General features: G+C 43.9%; 2 protein-coding genes across 2 annotated transcripts in view; one reads left to right on the top strand and one right to left on the bottom strand.

Moving 5' to 3' along the window:
- CLDN10 (claudin 10) overlaps positions 1-4616 on the bottom strand; it is an 839961-nt gene extending 835345 nt beyond the window's left edge. The window contains exon 1 of the mRNA XM_082218878.1: positions 4466-4616. Within this exon, the coding sequence (XP_082075004.1) occupies positions 4466-4487 (22 nt within the window). The 5' untranslated portion in view covers positions 4488-4616. The remainder of the gene's footprint in view (positions 1-4465) is intronic.
- Positions 4617-4804: 188 nt separating this feature from the next.
- The window catches only part of ABCC4 (ATP binding cassette subfamily C member 4 (PEL blood group)), a 153355-nt gene continuing 136186 nt past the window's right edge, over positions 4805-21973 (top strand). Inside the window, exon 1 of the mRNA XM_082218548.1 lies at positions 4805-4942. Within this exon, the coding sequence (XP_082074674.1) occupies positions 4866-4942 (77 nt within the window). The 5' untranslated portion in view covers positions 4805-4865. The remainder of the gene's footprint in view (positions 4943-21973) is intronic.

The following is a 21973-nucleotide window of genomic DNA, read 5'->3' as shown; positions in this document are numbered from 1 at the left end:
CAAAGCATCACAGGAGGTGTTGAAATTCTGGGAGCTTGAGTAGTTACCATCGAATAGTCGCAGGGGTGGGTTGCACATTTTTATTCTTACTTATTATCACTTTGTCAAAATAAAATAATAAAAAGAAAACAAATATGAAACGTAACACACTAAGTATACTATTAAAGGCAGAATTAACAATAATGTGAAACGTGAAAAATATAAAATAATTATTTTAAAATGGTAAAAACAACGTAAGGTGTTAATAATTTTAAAATCAAGGAAGGATCCTGTGATCCTTCGGCGCTGACGCACAGAAACCCAGAGATTTACACTCCCCCATTTCTTCCCAACCCTATACTGCATATAACACCAATGTCTCACAACAAATGTAACTCAAGAATCTGAAGAAATCATGCATGTGCTTTTGAAAACGAGGGGAAATGAGAAGAAAAGGAGTGTGTGGCATCCCCCAGAATTTAAAGAGCCCCACCCCTATTACATCATTAGAACCAGAACATAAACCTATGAAACTAGAAAAGAGCAAAAAATATCAATGTTTGGTCCAGATCCTGGGTACTGCACCCTCACTAAAGGAGGCTGTATGGATGATTTACTAAATGACTGTAGGATGATGTGTGTACCTGAGCTTAAGGCCTCAAATTCTCTTTATATCCACAATCTCTCTTTCCCCCTCCCTCCTTGACATTCCTTTAATAATTCTGATACAGTTACAGTGGTACCTCTGGTTAAGAACTTAATTCGTTCTGGAGGTCCGTACTTAACCTGAAACTGTTCTTAACCTGAAGCACCACTTTAGCTAATGGGGCCTCCTGCTGCCGCCGCGCTGCCGGAGAACGATTTCTGTTCTCATCCTGAAGCAAAGTTCTTAACCCGAGGTACTATTTCTGGGTTAGCAGAGTCTGTAACCTGAAGCGTATGTAACCTGAGGTACCACTGTACTTTCAATATTTTATACATGCTCCTCCCTGTAACCATCCCGTATTCCTGGTTCCTAGGAAATGGAGGTGAGCAAACTGCAGGTTCTCCATCTCTGATCTAAAAACCAGATGTCTTCACCCAAAATGATCCTGAGAATTGTAGTTTGTTAGGGGTTCTGGGGATTGTAGGTCTATGAGAGGGAAGCCACAATAGTAATGTTGTTGTTTAGTCGTGTCCAACTCTTCGTGACCCCATGGACCAGAGCATGCCAGGCACTCCTGTCTTCCACTGCCTCCCGCAGTTTGGTCAAACTCATGCTGGTAGCTTCGAGAACACTGTCCAACCATCTCGTCCTCTGTCGTCCCCTTCTCCTTGGGCCCTCCATCTTTCCCAACATCAGGGTCTTTTCCAGGGAGTTTTCTCTTCTCATGAGGTGGCCAAAGTATTGGAGCCTCAGCTTCACGATCTGTCCTTCCAGTGAGCACTCAGGGCTGATTTCCTTCAGAATGGATAGGTTTGATCTTCTTGCAGTCCATGGGACTCTCAAGAGTCTCCTCCAGCACCAGAATTCAAAAGCATCGATTCTTCGGCGATCAGCCTTCTTTATGGTCCAGCTCTCACTTCCATATATCACTACTGGGAAAACCATAGCTTTTACTATACGGACCTTTGTTGGCAAGGTGATGTCTCTACTTTTTAAGATGCTGTCTCGGTTTGTCACTGCTTTTCTCCCAAGAACAATAGTAATAGTAATTTATTATTTGTACCCCGCCCATCTGGCCAGGTTTCCATCTGGCATGAATCATTTTGGGGGAAGTGATGTGCTTTAAAGGCGCATTGGATGCTCTTTAAAACACAGCATCATAGAATTTTAGAGTTGGGACCCCATGGATCATCTAGTCCAACCCCCTGCAAGGCAGGAATCTCAACTAGATGATCCATGGCCGATGGCCATCCAAGCGCTGCTTAAAAACCTCCAAGGAAGGAGAGTCACTGCTGCAGGGCCTAAGGGCCTCTGGAGCAGGAGAAAACAAGCTTGCTCCATCCTCCATGTGACAGCCCTTTAGAATTGACTTATTGAAAGACCTGCATAGTGTGGATCTCATATCAGTGTTACGAGAGTGTAAGCAACACATTTCTCTCTCCCCTTTTCCCACACGATGCAGAATTGCAATGGTAACCAGAAGGCTGGAGTTTGGAGCCCAGCCAGGGCTGGCTGTGGGCAGGATCCTTGCATCACCAGGGGTTGGACTAGATGACCATTGGGATCCCTTCCAACTCTGCCAAGTCTTGCGGCAGCTAGACTGGTGACTGGGAGCGGCCGCCGAGACCATATAACACTGGTCTTGAAAGACCTACATTGGCTCCCAGTATGTTTCCGAGCACAATTCAAAGTGTTGGTGCTGACCTTTAAAGCCCTAAACGGCCTCGGTCCAGTATATCAGAAGGAGCGTCTCCACCCCCATCGTTCTGCCCGGACACTGAGGTCCAGCGCCGAGGGCCTTCTGGCGGTTCCCTCATTGCGAGAAGCCAAGTTACAGGGAACCAGGCAGAGGGCCTTCTCAGTAGTGGCGCCCTCCCTGTGGAACGCCCTCCCATCAGATGTCAAAGCGATAAACAACTACCTGACATTCAGAAGACATCTGAAGGCAGCCTTGTTCAGGGAAGTTTTTAATATGTGACATTTTAGTGTATTTTTCATCTTTGTTGGAAGCCGCCCAGAGTGGCTGGGGAAACTCAGCCAGATGGGCGGGGTACAAATAATAAATTATTATTATTATTATGCCATGCTACAATTATATCAAGCAGCTAAAGGAATGAAAAGATGTGTCTGAAACATTTGGGAATCACAGGAACACTTTCCCCACCAGTGGCTTCCGGCAAGAGCTTACATCTTCCTTAGGAGAGAGGCAGACCAGAACAAGGGGGGAAAGGCTCAGAGTTCAGGTAGGTGGAAATGCCATTTGAGTGCCCTATACTATCGGAATGCTTACTTCCCATGTCCCCCATCCTCATGCGCCAGACTGGTACTAACATGGCTGGGAGCCAGGCGCCTGCTGATTGCTCCGTTTTCTTTGCAGGGAGGGAGCTTTTTCCCAACATAAACTCATTTATCCGGCCTGCAGCCGTCCGCTCTTACCAGCGCTTCGCTGCGCGGCTGCCCACTTCTGGATCAGAGGAGCACTGTGTTATTTGCGCATGCACAAGCGTTATTTCTGGTGCACATCTGGGTCGGAGGAGGCCCATGCACATGCGCACAAGCTATTTCCGGTGCTCCTCTGACCCGGAAGTGTGCTGGAAATAGCGTGTGCGCTCCATATGGACAGGCGCTCCCCCGCCCTCTGGTCTGCTGCACGATCAGTGCTGGAGAACACTGGCTGACCCCTGATATACAGTCATACCTCGAGTTGCGTTCGCTTCAGGTTTGCGTTTGCTTTTCAGGTTACGAACGTGCAAACCTGGAAGTGTTTACTTCTGGGTCCGCCGCTTCGTACATGCCCAGAAGCACTCTTATCGCATCACATGCACGCACAGAAGCGGCGCTCTACTTACGGACTTCTCGGAGTGCAAGCAGCACCCCAAAACGGATTGTGTCTGTAACCCGAGGTACCACTGTACTTTGTTCTGGCCAAATCCCTGGAGAGCCGTGACAACCCTCAGGTACTGGGGCAGAGGGAAGGAAGGGGTCCTTGTGAAACACGTTGGGGGAGTCTGTGGCTTCCAGCAAGTGCTTTTGAGCATAGCCATCACGGCTAGTTGCCTTTGATAGGCCTCTCCTCCATGCAATTGTCTAGCCCTCTTTGAAAGCCATCCCATCCAAGATGGGTGCATCTAGTTCTCCTGTGCTTCCTTGCTCCTGCAAGGAGATGACTATGGTGAGATCCTTTGGTTAACATCTATCTGGGCTGGAAAATATGAAAGAATCAGAGGACTGGTGAGCTTCCCTTGAAGCAGAACTGATCAAAGGCAGGCAGATCTCTTAGCATTTTGATGAAGATGCTCAAACGACAAAGGGTGCTATCATACCCCGCAAGCGTCCCAGAAAAAGCTCCAGAGCCGATGGAAAAGAGAGCAGTTAAGTGGTCAGTGATGTATTGTCTAGAGTTGAGTTTTCACGATTCGGAAATTATAGCTTCAGCAACTAAAGTCGGTTTATTTAAGGATATAAGTAATTGATGAAAAGTATGAAAGATTTGGCTATAGTATTTGAAAAATACAAAATAAGGTACGAAACAAGGTAATAATTTGCTGATAACTTTATTATAAAGAATGCAGGGTAAGGGAGATGTGAGGAAGTCCAGTTAGTTAAAAAAAAATATGTGTTGAACGGTTGGTTTTTCTTCTTTATTTCTTTTTTCTTTTCTTGTTTCTTAATTTCTTGTTTTAGTCTATGTTTATAATCTTTGTATCTGAAAATTGAATAAAATATTTTATTTAAAAAAAATAGAGTTGAGTTTTTACCTCTATCTTAAATATATATTAAATCTATTCTTTGATTTTTGATGTAAACCCCCAAAGGTATTGTCTGTAGTTGAGTTTATACCTCTATCTTCCGTACATTTCATTTCATTGCTACGGCTAGTGGCTGGTGCAAAGGAAGACTCTTCGGATTCTGATCCCAGGAGCGGGATCCCCCGCGAGCGATCAGCGGACCGGAAAGGAGACCGATTAGATCTCGGAGCGCGCGGGCGGGCGGGCGGGCGCGCGCCTGCCTGTCTCCTCCCTTCCCCTCCTTTCCGATCGCTGCGCGGCTGCAGCTCCCTCTAGGGCCCTCCGGGCGGCTTGCAGGTCGAGGGTGTCGGGTTTCCCGGAAGCGGCGGCGGCTGTCCTGCCCTGCCTCGCCGGGGGAGGCTCTTTCCCGGCAAAGCCGCGGCTGCCGGGCCACTGGGCTGCCGGGTCCCGGCCGATCGGCGTCGCCTGCGGCTACTGCGGCGCCTTGCGCTATGGAGGCGCTGCCTTCCCGGGACGAGAAGCGCAACCCTTTGCGCGGTGCCAACTTCTGCTCGCGGCTTTTCTTCTGGTAGGTCGGCGGCGGGATCCCTTTCGTGTTGTGTTTTCTTATTTTTTTACCCCCTTTCCCCTTCTCTTTCCAGCAAATTAATTGGTGGTGGGTTGTTGTTTTTTTGCATCCTCCCCCGCTTCAGTTGCGGAAGATGAGAAGCAACGCCAATGGTACCCCTGGACACGTGCAGAGTGCCGGAATGAAAACCCACGCGCTGTTAAGATGCGGGGTGTTTAGAGCGCCATTCTGCCTGCATACCGCCCTGGGATCTTCGGGCGGAGGGCGGGATATAATTTAGATAAATAGACCCATGAATCTGCCATCGGGCCGCAAATCTTGGGAAAGATTTTTCTTCTTTTTTTCTTGCTTCCCCTTCTCATTCCAGCAAATGATCGAGTTGCTCCTCTGCCTTAATTAATTGTTGATTTTATTTTTTGCACCCCCCCGCTTCAGTTGCGGAAGATGAGAACCAGCGCCAATGGTACCCCTGGGCATGTGCAGAGTGCCGCAATAAAAACCCACGCGCTGTTAAGATGTGGGGTGTTTAGAACGCCATTCCGCCTGTATACCGTCCCGGGATCCTATGGCGGGATATGAATTAGATAAATAGACAAATGTATCTGCCACGAGGCCGCAAATCTTGGGAAGGTGTCTTGGGATAGTGTCTCTCCTCATCCACATGAAGCAGTGCTTGGGGACACGAGGTGACCAGGGGATTGTGTTCTCCCCGTTGACTCCCTCCTTCCCAATCTGTGTTTATTCTAGAGTATCTTGCATTTCAGTATCATAATTCTGGAGCAAAAGGTACTGTGTGTTCAGTAATAGTATTTGTTTTTCTACAGTGTTTGAAAACTAGTAAGTAGATTGTAAGATTTGTTAAGCTTCTTGAACACTGAAAAATGATGTGGGCGTTCTCTAAACTAAGGCTGAATTCTTACTTCCTAACTGGAAGTAAACCCCACTGGCTTAAACTGGACTTAACTTCTGAGTAGACATGGTTAGGATTGTGCAGTAATTTATTTGTCCAAGTGAACCAGGGTTTGGAACTGGTAAATAGTGTTTAAATGGAAGAGCTATCTCTCTGTGTGTAGAAGTTTGTGATATTACACAATTCAGCCGAAGTGAAAGAAAATATAAAAGATACAAAAATGAAATCCATCAACTCTAACTGAAAATAATATCCCACAATCATGGCATGTTTGTATCCCATTCATTCCCATCTTACCCTGTAACAAGAAATTTCCTAATCATACAGCTCATTTTTATACACGCCTACTCAGAAAGTAGGTCCCACTTAACTAGGAGCAAACCTTACTGGACTCAACAGGGCTTAGTTCTGGGGAGACCTGATTAGAATTGGGCTATAAGTTTAAGTTTCTGTTTTAAAAAAAAGGGCTAGGTTTATATTGTTGTTCCGTAGCACCAGAGTGGATTTATTTAGAATAAGGATGATTTAGGCAAGAATATCACTTTACATGAAGAAAAAGGGCCACAATCCTGCTCGAAGTTAGGTGTGCTGGAATGTGGGCTAAGTGCCCAGAAATTTCCATAAACAGAGCTGGTAATTACTGGGCAACAGCAGATCTTTTGTGAGATGGAAAGTAAACCTTTCTCATGTTTGGTTGCTGGAGTCACAAATATCCATCACTTGCATTAATTTCTGTAACGTGATGTGTCATGTTAAATTTATCGTCCTAGTTAAATTTTATCATCCTTGACTTCAGATCACATATTTTCTTCCTCGCTGTTCCTTACCCATTTATAATATAAAATGAATTCATGCACCTCTTTTAAACTCCCTGGTTAAAGTAAAAGCAGGCTTTTAAGGTGCTTAAAAGAGGCGCATGAATTCAATTTTATTCGAGAAGTATTGATTTTAAACCTCTCAGGTAACCTTTCATCCCTTATCCTAGAATAAAAAGGTAAAGGGACCCCTGACCATTAGGTCCAGTCATGGATGACTCTGGGGTTGTGGCGCCCATCTCGCTTTATTGGCCGAGGGAGCCGGCGTACAGCTTCCGGGTCATGCGGCCAGCATAACTAAGCCACTTCTGGCGAACCAGAGCAGCGCACGGAAACGCCGTTTACCTTCCCGTTGGAGTGGGGCCTATTTATCTACTTGCACTGCATGCTTTCGAACTGCTAGGTTGGCAGGAGCAGGGACCGAGAAACGGGAGCTCACCCCGTCGTGGGGATTCGAACCGCCGACCTTCTGATCGGCAAGTCCTAGGCTCTGTGGTTTAACCCACTTCTCACTTTAACAACAATTCTAGCTGCTGTTTGCTCAGTTTCTGTCAGGGTTAGCTGACGTTTGAGACACCACAGTGGAGGAACAATAACTAACATTTTCCTGCAACTATGCAGTGCTCTATTCTTCTGGATCCTGTTTTTGTTGCTAGGCTCCACTCCATCCTTGTAGAGGCATAGAGAATTGGGGTCCTTGGTTCAAATGTTGCCCCTGCCAATAACTCACTAGGTGACCTTAGACAAGCTGCCTTCTCTTTCTCAGCTTCAGTCCACCCCCCACCCCACCCCACTCCTCTGCAGTATCCTGGGGACAGTAACTCTGACCTACCTTTCAGGAGCAAGATTTCAGCCAGGCCAGACTGAATGTGATTAGGATCCCCCACAGCTAATTTTGTACTTAAAGTTTCATCTGGCCGGCCACAGTGAGAAGAAGGTTACAGGGCTACATGGACCTATGGCATGGCTTGAATGGAAGATTTGGGAAGTGGAGCTTTGGGCGAGGGTGTTTAACTGAGGCAAATCATTTCCGCCCCCCTCCCCAACACACACGCTGTATCCTGCAAGGTGGAAAGACAGGTACAGTCATACCTCAGGTTACAGATGCTTCAGGTTGCCCGTTTTTGGGTTACGGACGCCCCGAAACCCGGAAGTACTGGAATGGGTTACTTCTGGGTTTCGGCGCTCGCGTATGCGCAGAAGCACTAAACCGCGCTTTGCGCAGAAGCACCGAATCGCAACCCTCGCGTGCAGAGATGCCTCCCGCACGGATCACGTTCGCAACCCGAGCAACCACTGTACATTTATTGTTCCCGTTTTCCTCTCTGCCCAGCAGATAGTAATTACGTGTGTGTGTGTGTGTGTGTGTGTGTGTGAGAGAGAGAGAGAGAGAGAGAGAGAGAGATACAGTGCTAGACACTTGGAGATATAAGCTAGGTGCCAAATGACTCCTTAAACCAGGGTTACAGTCTCCGAAACAGAATGCCTAGTTGCCATTTTGGGGTCAGACAGCTCAAAAGTCATATTTTTAAAGACAACTTTTGGGTTCTGATTCGTTCTGATTGTGCAGATAAAATATCACAGGCAGAATTCTATAGGATGTGTTGTTGGTGCGTGAAAACGGTCACGATCCAAGGCTCCCCAGTCATGCACCTCCAGATGGTGGCGATGTCAGCACCAACCATCCTGACACCGAGGCATCATCAGTTGGTCGCAAGTGGCCGATAGCCAGGTGCAAAATGAGCCTGGTGCCTGGCAAATTTTGAATTCTTTGAGGGGGGGGGTGTGCTGTTAGAGAAAGCAGCCTTCTGGGGCTCCTAATAACCTAATTGCAGATCTCCCACCTTGGCACTCAAACCCATACAAGATGGGTATTGCTGTACAGCTGTATGAGAGTCACCCAGTCACTGGCCAGAGATGTTTTGTGGTCTTTAGGTTCAGAATACGAAGACTTCAATAGTTTTGACTAAGAGTGGAAACATTTGCTGCTTCCCGTAAGCTAAGGAGAAGTGTGATTGTTGCTCACTCCCAACCATCCTGGTCCATGTAAATATGCAGATACTATTTCTCTAAATGCTTGCTGATGTCTGTTCCGGCAGGCATGTTATCTGGGGAAAGATTATGCAGGAACGGTTTGTGCGCAAGGTACCTTTGATGTATTAACAGCTAGGGGAAGGTCACAAGGTGGTTTAGGTTCAGACACGGCAGGTCTCCTCCATAGAGCTAACAGCTGAAAGCTGAAACAAATTGTTCCTGTAAATGCATTCATCTGAATTTCTTTCTTCCATGCCTCTTGCCTTTTTGTATGTATTTATTCAATCTTGTGTCTGAAGATGGGTATCTTATACACATGTGGTTGTTCTGATGTCTTAGAATCATAGAATTGTACAGTTAGCAGGGACCGCAAGGGTCATTTAGTTCAACCCCCTGTACTGTATTGTAGGAATCTTTTGCCCAATGCGGGATTCAAACCCATGATTTTGAGATTAAGAGTCTTATGCTCTACCAACTGAGCTTTCCCAGTGTCCTCCTTTTTCAGTTTATTGCACAGTTTGGGACGTTGCCACAGGGATCAGCTTCCGGAAATGTGCACAGTCTTATGTCTGTTTGCATGTATGAGTGAAGGGACACCACCTGTCTGCAGCGAAATTGGTCTGGAAAGTAACCCACACAATGTGAATGGTCTGGGCTAGTGGTACCTAAACTTTTTTGCCATGGACCGCTTGGAAATTGCTGATGATATATTTGTGGACCCCTTTATGATTTGTCTGCCTCATGTAACAATTGTAATGTGTGGTACTAGGTGCTGTATGATTTTTAACTGTATTTCTATTGCTTCTTTTACTTCTTATATTGTATTTTATACTGTTAGACTTTGCATTCCGTAGAAGTATTAGGATAATTGATCCACAAACAAGCCATAAGCAGTTGATATGGAATTTAAGAGTAGCTGCTTGAATGTTGGTTGCACAGAAACGGAAATAAATAAATAACATAACATAACATAAATGTAAATGAATAGAATGATTTTTCTATGTGGTAAAATATTAATACAGTAAGCCCACAACTTATATACTTGGCAAAAAATAAAAAAAACGGAAAATTGCAGGTGTCTGGGGGGGAAAAGACTTTGGCAGTCCCACCCGCCGTTGAACCCAATGTGTTCTGACTATACGTACCGGTAATTTTGGCTTATGTACTATTACTAATGGGACATGGGTGGCACTGTGGGTTAAACTACAGAGCCTAGGACTTGCCGATCAGAGGTTGGTGGTTCGAATCCCCGCGACGGGGTGAGCTCCCATTGCTCGGTCTCTGTTCCTGGCCACATGTGTGCCGGCTCCCTCGGCCAATAAAGCGAGATGTGCGCCGCAACCCCAGAGTCGGCCACAACTGGACCTAATGGTCAAGGGTCCCTTTACCTTTTGCTATTACTAATAATACAGTTTAAAATTGGTATGAATATTGAATGCAGACATGCCACGAACCACCTGAATGATTCTTGTGGACCGCTGGTGGTCCATGGACCACAGTTTGGGACTCCCTGGTCTACAGGAACTTTTAAGTTCTTGTAGCCAGCAGCACAAAACTCCAAGGACCACTGATAAATCAACCTATAGACAGTAAGCACCATGGAGCATGACGGGTCTTACTTCTAAGTAAACATACGGGACTGTGCTCTAGATATGCTGCGTTTTGACTTTTTATTTCTCATTAGTGAGAGAGGAAAGGCAAGACCTTTGAAAATCCTTTGTAGTTCATGGATAATGTTGTGCTGGATTAGCCAATTCACCCTGTTTCTGAAATGATGCAATCTGGTTGAAATCTTTGTATTTCCTTTAGTTATTTTACCCGCATAAGTAGCTTAAATACTTTCCAATGGCTTTTCTAGCGCAAGGCCCAGGGCTGGTGTATGTTCAGACCATACCATGAGCTCTCAGCGACTAACTGCCTGTAAACATTTTGCAGCGTATAATAAACAGGCTCTCTGAGGAATCTGCAAGGGGGAAGATTCAGGGTTCAGAGTTGTGTATACTTTGTGTGAAAGCTACTTCAGAATCCCAGATTCTGCGCTTCAGATGGATGTGTGTTTGCTTTCAGAATTTATTCTTCTTTTAAGAAGAATTTATTCTTTTAAGAAGAAGAGCTTAGAAATGTTTGGCCTGGATTGGAATTCATGCTTAAGATTTAAGATGGTCATGACCTCGAAGATGAGATGGCAAAAGTTGCTGTATGAGTCATGTACTTCGCACCTGTATAGCATTTTTGAATGTTCAAACGTGTTTGACACATAGGATCTTCCTCAGTTTTTATTTTGTCTAGATAAACATACATTTATAAAATGCAAGAACAGAAAATAATACGTGTAACATTCATCCTTCAGCTTCCACTGGCATTTCAGATCATGATGTAATATTTATTGCGTAAGTTGATTTATATGTTTTGGTTTCTTCCCAGTCCAAAAGGAAATTCAGTGGATTAAGTCTGGTTATATACTCATTATATACTCATATACAGGAGCCATGCATCCATGAAATTCATGATTTGTGATCCTTAAAGCAGTAAGGATCCTTAACCCCATAAGATTCACCTTCATGAAGGTGTCTAAGACCACCCGAATCTGTACCTGAGTGTCTAAGCTACTATATTGACCAGCTGTAGGAGCTGCAAGAGAATTGGTGGGACGAGCATATGCTTCTTGCATTCCAGCGTTCTGTTTCCAAGCTTACATAGACAGGTGTCCTGGAAGCTCATAAGAAGGACATGGCGATGGATGGTCAATACCTAGTACAGTGGTACCTCGGTTTTCGAACAGCTTAGTTCATGAACAACTTGGAACCTAAATGCTGCAAAACCGGAAGTAGGTGTTCCGGTTTTCGAACTTTTTTTTGGAAGCAAAATGTGCTCCGTTTTGCGTCCTCCTGTGTTTCCTGTTGTGCTGCTAGTTTGCGGGACCCAAGCCTTCCGTTTCCGATTGCAGTGTTCTAAGGTGATATTTAGTGCTTTTGTTTTTGCTAGCTATTTTGCGTTTTTTTGTTTTGAGGCTTTTTCAGTTAATTTGTTTTTGTGACTGTGTGGATCCCAGTTCAGCTACTGATTGATTGATTGTGTGACTGCGGAAATGGATAAAAGCACCCCAAACAATGACTATCATCCGTGTAGGTAAGAAAAAATTGTAATTGTAATTTTTATCATCTACAATATTTACTTATTTTATAGTACAGTACATTATTGCTTTCATTTTATGGATCAATGGTCTCGGTAGATAGTAAAATTCATGTTAAATCACTGTTTTAGGGGTTGTTTTTAAAAGTCTGCAACGGATAAATCCATTTTGCATTACAGTACTTTCTATGGGAAAGCGCGCCTTGGTTTTGGAATGCTTTGGTTTTGGAACAGACTTCCGGAACGGATTAAGTTTCAGAACCAAGGTACCACTGTACTTGCCTAGAACTTGAATGTTTTATTTAGGTTTGTTGGCTAATGGCTGTTGATACACCTGTTTTCTATTATATTTTAGGGGTGGAGATCCTAAAACATTCCACATTTTGTGGAAATGCAAGGAGAGAACAACTTAATAGATCTTAGACAACCAGGAGGTCCCAGACTGTGGTCTATGGACTGCCAGGGATCCAAAAGATTCATTCAGGTGGTTCCAAGAGGAAGTACCGTATTTTTCGTCCCATAGGATGCTCGGCCCCATAGGACTCACCTAGTTTTTTTGGGGGGAAATAAAGGAATTCCCCCCCCTTTATTCCCCCCCCAAAACCAGGTCGGGAAAACCGAAACAGGTTGAGGAACAGCGGGATGGCGGCGCTGCGCCTCCCTGCTGTCCCCCAAGCTTGTGGGGCTGGCCGATGTCTGCCCGGCGCGCGGGGCGCTCTGCGCCTCACGCACCGGGTGGCAGGCTGCTATCCGCACCGTGGGGAGCCCTGCGGGGAACTCCTGCAGGGCTCCCCACGCTGCGGATGTCTGCCCGGCGCGAGGGGCGCTCTGCTTCAGGATGCCCTTCGCGCCGGGCGGCAGGCTGCTATCCGCAGCCTAGACAGCCCTGCGGGACCTCCTGCAGGGCTGCCTAGGCTGCGGATGTCTTCCTGAAGCCTGGAGAGCAAGAAGGGTCGGTGCGCACAGACCCCTCTCGCTCTCCAAGCTTCAGCGAAAGCCTGCATTCGCCCCATAGGATGCACCCAGATTTCCCCTTCATTTTTGGAGGGGAAAAAGTGCGTCATATAGGGCGAAAAATACGGTATACAGAAGTACAAGGAGAACCACTTACTAGAACAGCAGTGGATAGGGTATTGCTTGGCTCAAGCTCATGACGTAAATTTATTTATATTCATGCCGATTTAGGCTGGCTTTCAGAGAGAGATAAACTAAACCTCTAGCTTTGGTTGTCAAGGCATTTATCTGAGCTACAGGATTTCCTGGGTCCAGTACACTTATGTACACTCTGTTCCCCACATATAATCCATTGGCAAGAACTGTTGCTTATGACAACTGAAAACATACGTTGTCCAATATATCTAACATGACTTTTCTCTTTTGCACACACATACATGGGTTTCCTTCCCTTCCTGATCTAGCTGTTGCATGTGCTTTCAAGCCCGCTGTCACCAGTCAGTACCACCTACAGGATATCCAGCAACCACAGGTCAGCACAAGCCCCAAGTGGAAAGGTGAAAAATGCCCCATGTGCAGAGCAGCAGATAACTCAAGAAAGTTAGTCGAGCTCCACATGATGTGCACTATATCGTCAAGGAATTAAGCAGGGAGAAGACTTTCCAGAAAACACCCTCCCAGTTTAGAAATAAGAACATTGCACCTAAGCTTGAGAGGTGTAAAAAGAGTGCTGTAATATTAATAATATTATTAATAATAATAATAATAATAATAATAATAATTTTATTATTTATACCCCGCTCATCCGACTGGGTTGCCCCAGCCACTCTGGGCAGCTTCCAACACATATAAAAACATAATAAAACATCAAACATTAAAAACTTTCCGATTCAGGGCTGCCTTCAGATATCTTCTAAAACTGGTTCAGTTATTTATCTCCTTGGCATCTGATGGGAGGCTGTTCCACAGGGAGGGTGCCACTGCCGAGAAGGCCCTTCGTACATCTATATAAAACAAACCCCCATAACAGAAACATATATCCACCCAGCTCTCTTTCTGAATTTCAGATAGTGGGTACTTGTCCCACTAGTAAACTTATAAGAGATATTTTATTTATTGTATTTTTATATTGTACTGTAAGTCTCACGGACCGTGTTCACTGGCGTTCCCTGTGCCTGTTTTACCAACATCACGGCTCCTTATGTGGTGGTGGGCCTCAGCATCACCCTTCTTCCTGCAGCAATGCTACATATGGGAAGGGCTCTCCCGCTATTGCTATGGTTTTACCTTCCTCTCTGGACCAGTTAAGCTGGGGATTGACTGGTGTCTCCCTGGCAGCAGGATGTCCAGAGCTTGGGGTCCCTGTACCACCCTCTAGCATCTCTCCTGGTGATGGGGAACTTGTGGTCCTCCAGATGTGGTGGGACTCCAGTTCCCATCATCCACAGCCAGTGGCCAGGGATGATGGGACTTGTAGTCCAGCAACATCTGGAAGGCCACAGTTTTCCTCTCTCTGTACTAGAGAATAAAACGACCCTTGAGAAAAAAAGCAATTTTTTTTTAATATGTGGTGGACTTGTAAAAGGGTAAAAGAGTATTGGGAAATGATCCATAATGAATTGGAAAAAAAATGTTTACAAGTACTTTCACCAAAACCCCCAAAGTCCTTTCTGTTGGGGATAATTCAGACTGAAATTCCCAGGTGTCAAAAAAGGTTATTTATGTATGCTGCTACTGCGGCCTGTGTTTTGTTAGCCCAAAAATGGAAAACGAGGTCCCAACTAAAGAAGAGTGGCAACTTAAGTTGACAGAATATGCGCAGATTGCAGACTTAACATATAGAATAAAAGAACAAGAAGAACATACACTGAAAAAGCTGGCAGCGTTAATATAAGTTCAATAGTATAAAAAAGTTATGATGGTTGTAATAATGGAATACTAAATGATATTGTTTCTGTAAAATATGCAGGGATTTATGATATGCAGAATGAACCATGGAAAGAGAAGAAGGGAAGTCATTGATATCTTAAGGACGTATAAATGAGAACAATTAATATAAATTATGTAAAATAAATAAATAAAATGACCCTTGAGAACCTGGCCACCCACGATGAAGTGAAGTACAAATTGAATAGTCCCTAAGTGGGGCAGAAGCAAGCAGGCTGCGTGTTAGTTAGTCTTTCCTCGTTTTGTTTTATAAACCAGACATTTGTATAGAAGTTTGGAAGTGGATGTTACTGTAAAGTCACCATGTTTATAGGCAGAAGTTTGGATAGTAAAACATTGAAACAGCCCTATGTTTCCACAATCTCTCCCTTCACCCTGACCCTGTTGAATTGTTTGTTCTAACTCAAGGGAGTTACAGTGTCTGAAAAACAGCTCTCAAGGCTGAACAGTTCTCTAGGCGCCCAGGCAATCTTAATACCCTTTCACGACTGTGCAGCTTATTTTGTATTTCCATCATCCAAGAGTCATATCCCAAATGATGTCTTTAATTTCTTTATATGAAGGATTTCTTTACTGCCCTGCTTTGAAAGATTACTAGGGCAGTGTTCAAAAGTGTGAACGAAATATTGTGCAGAACTTAAAATAAATACAGACCCCATTTGCACTATACATTTAAAGCAGTATTATTCTACTTTAAACAGCCATGGCTTCCACCACAGAATCATGGGAACTTCTAGCAACTCTCAGCACCTCTAACTAAAGTTCCCAGGCTTCTTTGGGTGGAAAGCTGTGACTGTTTTAAAGCTGTGTAACACTGCTTTAAATGTAATAGCGCAGACAGGGCCACAATTTTAAATCGGCTGACATTTTAAAAAGGCAACACAGACACAAAATGCCAATAAACCAGAGGATAATTTTAAAAACCCCTCAAAAATTATCTACTACAGTGGTACCTCGGGTTAAGTACTAATTCGTTCCGGAGGTCCATTCTTAACCTGAAACTGTTCTTAACCTGAAGCACCACTTTAGCTAATGGGGCCTCCAGCTGCCGCTGCACCGCCGGAGCCCAGTTTCTGTTCTTATCCTGAAGCAAAATTCTTAACCTGAAGCACTATTTCTGGGTTAGAGGAGTGTGTAACCTGAAGCGTATGTAACCCGAGGTACCACTGTATCTAAAATCTGTAGGTGAAGGTCTTCACTTGCTGCAGAAAATCTTGCAAAGCTGATGCCAGATTCACCTCGTTGGGGAGGTGATTTCAGAGTCACGGGGCCACTTTGGAAAAGGCCCTGCCCTTTGTGGAAGCGTTTTTGGAGCTGGCCTTCTCCAGGGGAGTTTAAGGCACAGACAAGCTAGTATGGGAAGAGGTTCTCCTTTAGCCATTTGGTTCCTAAGCTGTTTCGGACTTTAAAGGTAAGCCCTAGCACCTCCAATGGGTTAGCTTTGGAGCAAATAGAGAGTTCATGTAGAACTTTCAAGATACTTATGATATGAACTATTTTGTAAGCTGATTTTTATAGAAAAAAATTAATCTCCAAGGATTGGAAAGTTGGCTGTGATCTGGTGGTGGCTGGGGCAACAGGCGCAAGTTTGCTTTGTGAAGTTCGCCCTTTATTTGGAGCTAAGGAATGGAGTTGGTTTTGTTGTTGTTGATGCAGGTATATGTTCTGTTGCTTTGTCTATCGGAGGCTGGCACAACTTCTGACCCACCAAGATGAATATGGTCTGCCTGCCAGATGTTTGACAGCACTTGCCTCTTCCCACCCAGCCCCTCAGGACTTGGCATGCGGTAAAAACAAGAGGTTTATTAAACACTCAATTATTAAACACGTTTGCATCACTGGTGGACTGTGTTTGGCTTGGTAGATCACACGTTTTGCAGGTCTGGTCTAGAAACTCCTCACCATTTTTTGAAACTTTGCTGGGCTTACATACCGATCCTAAACATGCTTCCTTCGAAGGAAGTCCCAGCGAATGAAGCGTGCCTTTACTTCTTGATAGCATGCTTAGGATTACAGCCACCTTACACCTGTCCTTACAGTTAGTGGCGTTAGCATCATTTGGTTACACTGAGACAGGCATGAAGTTAGAGCTGAAAAGCATTCCTGTCCATCTTGACCAATGTTTTCCTATTGCGCTGAGCCGCTTTGATGACTTGCTGAAATCTGGCTCCTTGAAACTGGGCAGACTTTTCTTATTTGAGGTTGCTCTCAAAGAGCTTCGTTCCCACTTGTGACACAACAGGGCTGAAACATGATTTCCGTCGGCGGTTGGACTTATTCTAGCAATGTGCAGGTGTCATCTGCCTAGATCTTTACCCAGTCTTTGTCAAGGTATTCTGTGAATTTGTTAACTGGGGCAATACATGGCGATACAGTGGTACCTCTGGTTACGTACTTAATTCATTCCGGAGGTCCATTCTTAACCTGAAGCACCACTTTAGCTAATGGGGCCTGCCGTTGCTGCCGCGCGATTTCTGTTCTCATCCTGAAGCAAAGTTCTTAACCTGAGGTATTATTTCTGGGCTAGCAGAGTCTGTAACCTGAAGCGTATGTAACCTGAAGCGTATGTAACCCGAGGTACTGCTGTAGTAATCTCTCCTTATCTCCCTGGTCTTCCTGATGTAGCACTCAAAATGACTCGTAATGTGAAGGGAGGGAAGAAATGAAGATGGAGTTGTCTTTCTAGACAACCCATTGTGTACAACATCAGTTGTTGCCGAGGTGTATCTCCCATCATTTCTGGCCTCTGGCTGTGGCTAAAAGCAGGACCACTAGGTCCCCACCACTTGTGTTACTGGCCACCCTGCTCCTTTTGGAAGAGACTTGCAAGGGAAAAGCACATGTTCTTGGAAATCTCTAGGCGTGACTTGTAGGTTGTGCTGCTAGAGGATTCATTTGAATGAAAAGCAGCATAGAAACCCAGTGGTACCTCAGTTTTTGAACGTCTCCATTGACAAACATTTCAGTTTTTGAACACTGTAAACCTGGAAGTAAATGCTTCGGTTTTCAAATGCGCCTCGGAAGTCGAACATGCCATACGGCTTTAGCTGAGTACGAGATCCTGAGGCCTAGCTGTCGGCTATTGAGTTTTCAGTTTTTGAACGTTTCAGAACTCAAACAGTCTTCCGGATGGATTACGTTCGAAAACCGAGGTACCACTTCCTAACATAATAAATAAATCCAAACCAGACCTTTGGCCTGCTAGGCCTCCCTGTTTGGCCTGCAAGGTTGTTTCAGCCAAGGCACAGACACCTAACATATCTGTGGAGGACAGGCATGATGTCAGGTGTGGAACAGGTAAAGGTGGGGCTTGGACAAAAGAAACTTTGCAGGAAACCAGAGGCCTTCCTCCTGGGCATAGTGGACCAATCGGTGTTAAACAAGGATAGAACTTTTTTTATGTATGCTACAGCAGCAGCAAGAATTCTCATCGCAAAGCATTGGAAGACACAAGATCTACCCACCTTGGAAGATTGGCAGATGCAACTAATGGACTATATGGAGATGGCGGAAATGACTGGCAGAATCCGAGACCAGGGAGAGGAGACGGTGGAGGAAGATTGGAAGAAATTTAAAATTTATCTACAGAAATACTGTAAAATTTATGAATGTTAAGGACATTGAAATGAATCGCAGGGGCTTTAGCAACAAAGTAAAATGCAAGACTGGACTAACAACAGATAAATTAATAGGATATGAATTTGCTGAATTAATTTTTAAAAAGGGAGACGTGAGGAAGTCGGGAAAATAAGCTAATTGAAAATGAGAAATTAAGAAAGAGGGAATTTTTGTTTTTTGTTACTATATGTGTTTTTATCTTTTTTCTTGATGTGTTTAATGTTTGTATTTTTTGTATTGTATTGTTTTTTGTGATTTTGTATTTCTTTTTGTCTATGTATGTTTGTCTATTGTGAAAACTTAATAAAATATCTATAAAAAAACAAAAACAAAAGAAACTTTGCAGAATTGCCGGTGCTAGTTGGGAACTGCTTCAGGCAAAGTTTCAGTAAGTGTTTGGGAAGCCTTGCATACTCTTTTTTGACCGGGCGGTTTGATTTCAAACCATATGGGCAAGCCAGGGCACCTGATGTCTTTGTGGCATCAGGTGATTGACAGGTGGGTGACCCTGCCCACCTGTCAAGCTTGAACCGCTGGGGTGCTTGGAGATAAGGATCTGACCTGTCCGCCAGATCCAGATTCCCCACCACTGATTTTTAGCGTCACATATAAAATTCTGCTCTTTGGTGTATTTTCAAGCTGCACAGAGCAATCCTTTGCATGGTTACTCTGAAATAGTACTTTGTTATCCAATGCTGTAGACTGGCTACCTAAAAACCTCCATAGCTAAGGTTTAACTAAGCAATGACCTTGTCTTAAACATCTCTCATTTGAAAAGAAAAAAAGAATATTTTTTCCACTCCCCTCTCCCCTTTGGGGCCCTCACATCTCTCTCTCCAGGTGAATGAGGCTGCAGGAAACCTTCCTTTAGTGTAAATATCAACCTGCTTTGTTTCCTTTCGTGTTTTGTGATAAGCACACACAGCTCTGTACAAAGAGCGCCACGTGCCCAACCAGCAGATGTTTGACTCTGGCTTGGGGAAGCCCCATAAGTTTGTGTTTAGCAGGAGGAGCCAGGCTGGAAAAAGCCTGGGGGAGCATTTCTGTTTAAGAGCGGACTCTCTGCCCTGCCTATTTCCTTATTTATTTATTTATTTATTTATTTATTTATTTATTTATATAATATTTTATTAGGTTTTATCAATATAAAAGTTTAAAAGAATACATAAAACAAAAAAGATACAAAATTACAAAATACAAAAATACAAACATTAAACACAAAAATAGAAAGGAAAAAACACATATACAAAATAGAAAAAAACAAAAAATCCCTCTTTCTTAATTTCTCATCTTTAGTTAACATATTTTCCTGACTTCCTCGCGCCTCCCTTTTTTGTATCCCTTTTAAAAATTGGTTCAGCAAATTCATATCCTGTTAGTTTATCTATTTATTAATCCCATCTTACATTTTACCTTGTTGCTAAAACCCCTTCAATTCATTTCAATGTCAACAGCATTCAAAAATTTTACAATATTTCTGCAAATAAATTTTAAATTTCCTCCAATCTTCTTCCACCAACTCTTCTCCCTGGTCTCGGATTCTGCCAGTCATTTCTGCCATCTCCATATAGTCTATTAGTTGCATCTGCCATTCTTCCAAGGTGGGTAGATCTTGTGTCTTCCAATGCTTTGCGATGAGAATTCTTGCTGCTGCTGTAGCATACATAAAAAAAGTTCTATCCTTCTTTAACACCGATTGGCCAACTATGCCCAGGAGAAAGGCCTCTGGTTTCTTCGGGAAAGTATATTTAAATACCTTTTTCAATTCATTATATATCATTTCCCAGAAAGCCTTAATCCTTGGGCACGTCCACCAAAGGTGAAAGAATGTACCTTCAATTTCTTTACATTTCCAACATTTGTTATCGGGCAAGTGATAGATTTTTGCAAGCTTGACTGGAGTCATGTACCACCTGTACATCATTTTCATGATATTCTCTCTTAGGGCATTACATGCCGTAAATTTAATCCCGGTGTCCTATTTCCCTTTTTAAAAAATGGTACGTGCATATAATGTGGCCAGTCTTGAGGAGGGGAAATAATTTCTGCCATTGAGAAAATTACATCTTTCTTGAAGGGCTTGGCTACATTGGGGAGCAAGGGCTTAAAAATCTCATTTTTCTCAGCCTTGAATAGGAGAAAGCATTTGAGCACCGCTAATTAATGAACGACAAAGGACTTCCGTGGTGGTTAAGTCCTTTGCAAAGCAATTGAAAGTCCAAAGGGCGCTGAGGCAGAGGGGCTTTAGTCGACAAAGAGTTTCACAGAACCGAAAAAACCATTTTTGCAGCGTGAACATTAACGCTCCCCCTTCACCCCTAGCTTGTTTTGCCCTCAGGGCTGATGCGGGTTGGGAGAACAAGAGCAAAGTTGCCTAGAAATACCATCCTTAAGAAACCTGCTTGTGACATCAAAGCTCTGCCTTTTTTGCCTTTTGTTTGCATCATGTGTTAGGCAGTGTAGACACCATACCATTAAAGTGTTGCCTCCCAACCCGAGACTGGGAAATATAACTTACCCTGCACGCTTATCAAACTACAGTTCCCACAATTCTGGGGGTTTTTTTTGGGTTGGGATGTGTTTTGAAGGTATGGAGCTGTGTTCAAAATTAGCCAGGCACCAGGTGCATTTGGCACCTGGCTTTTGACCACTTTTGCAACCAAGTGAAGGGTCATGCTAGAAACGCAATAATAATAATAATAATAATATAATTTTTATTTATACCCCGCCCATCTGCCTGGGTTTCCCCAGCCACTCTGGGTATGTAAGCTGGATGTCAAATGGCTCCTTAAAACCAAGGTTACAGTCGCCAAAACAGAATGCCATTTTGGAACAAGATGGCTCTAAAGTCATGTAGTCAAACCTTGGTCCCCAAATGCCTCCATTTTGAAACATTTTGGCTCTTGAACGTCAAAAACCTGGAATTAAATGCTCCGGTTTTCGAACGTTTTTCAGAAGCTGAACATCCGACGCGGAGTGCAGGAAGCTCCTGCAACCAATTGGAAGCCGCGCCTCGGTTGTTGAACATTTTGGAAGCTGAACGGGCTTCCAGAATGGATTGCGTTTGACAACCGAGGTTTGACTGTATTTTTCAAATGATGGGCCGACTGTGATTGATTCTCTGTTAAACATCTGGGTAGTTCAGATGAGCACCTTGAACAAGTTGAAGAACTTTGAGAGCTTAAAGAAGAAAAGTCCAGAATATTTGATCCAGAATATTTGGAGCAATAATTGGCCCTGAGACTTTGAAAAGCTGGTGTCTCTGGATCACGTTTGTCAGCTTTGTTGAATTAATTAAGCTAAATGGTTTTAATTGGATTTTGAATAAATGTGCAGTTAATTGTCACTGTTTTGAATTTTATTGTGCTATTATCTTCCTTTGTCGGTCGTCCAAGCCGCTGTTCTGAATCATGCTTTTTTATAGGGTTGGGGTGACTTCATGGAACCAAATGTACAGAAGCCCCAAAAGGTTTGGGAGCCACTGATCCTTCCATATAATGCTCTGTATACTGAATTCCTGCCCTAAAACACTGGCTCAGGATTTCAGTGTTTGATCTAGGGAAGGGTTTGTACCAACACCTGACTAATGAGGAATTTGTCAGCAAATGGCAGAAAACCATG

The sequence above is a fragment of the Podarcis vaucheri genome, assembly GCF_965113315.1.
Source record: "Podarcis vaucheri genome assembly, chromosome: 4".
Taxonomy (NCBI): Eukaryota; Metazoa; Chordata; class Lepidosauria; order Squamata; family Lacertidae; genus Podarcis; species Podarcis vaucheri.
This window is presented reverse-complemented; position numbering and strand designations above follow the sequence as displayed.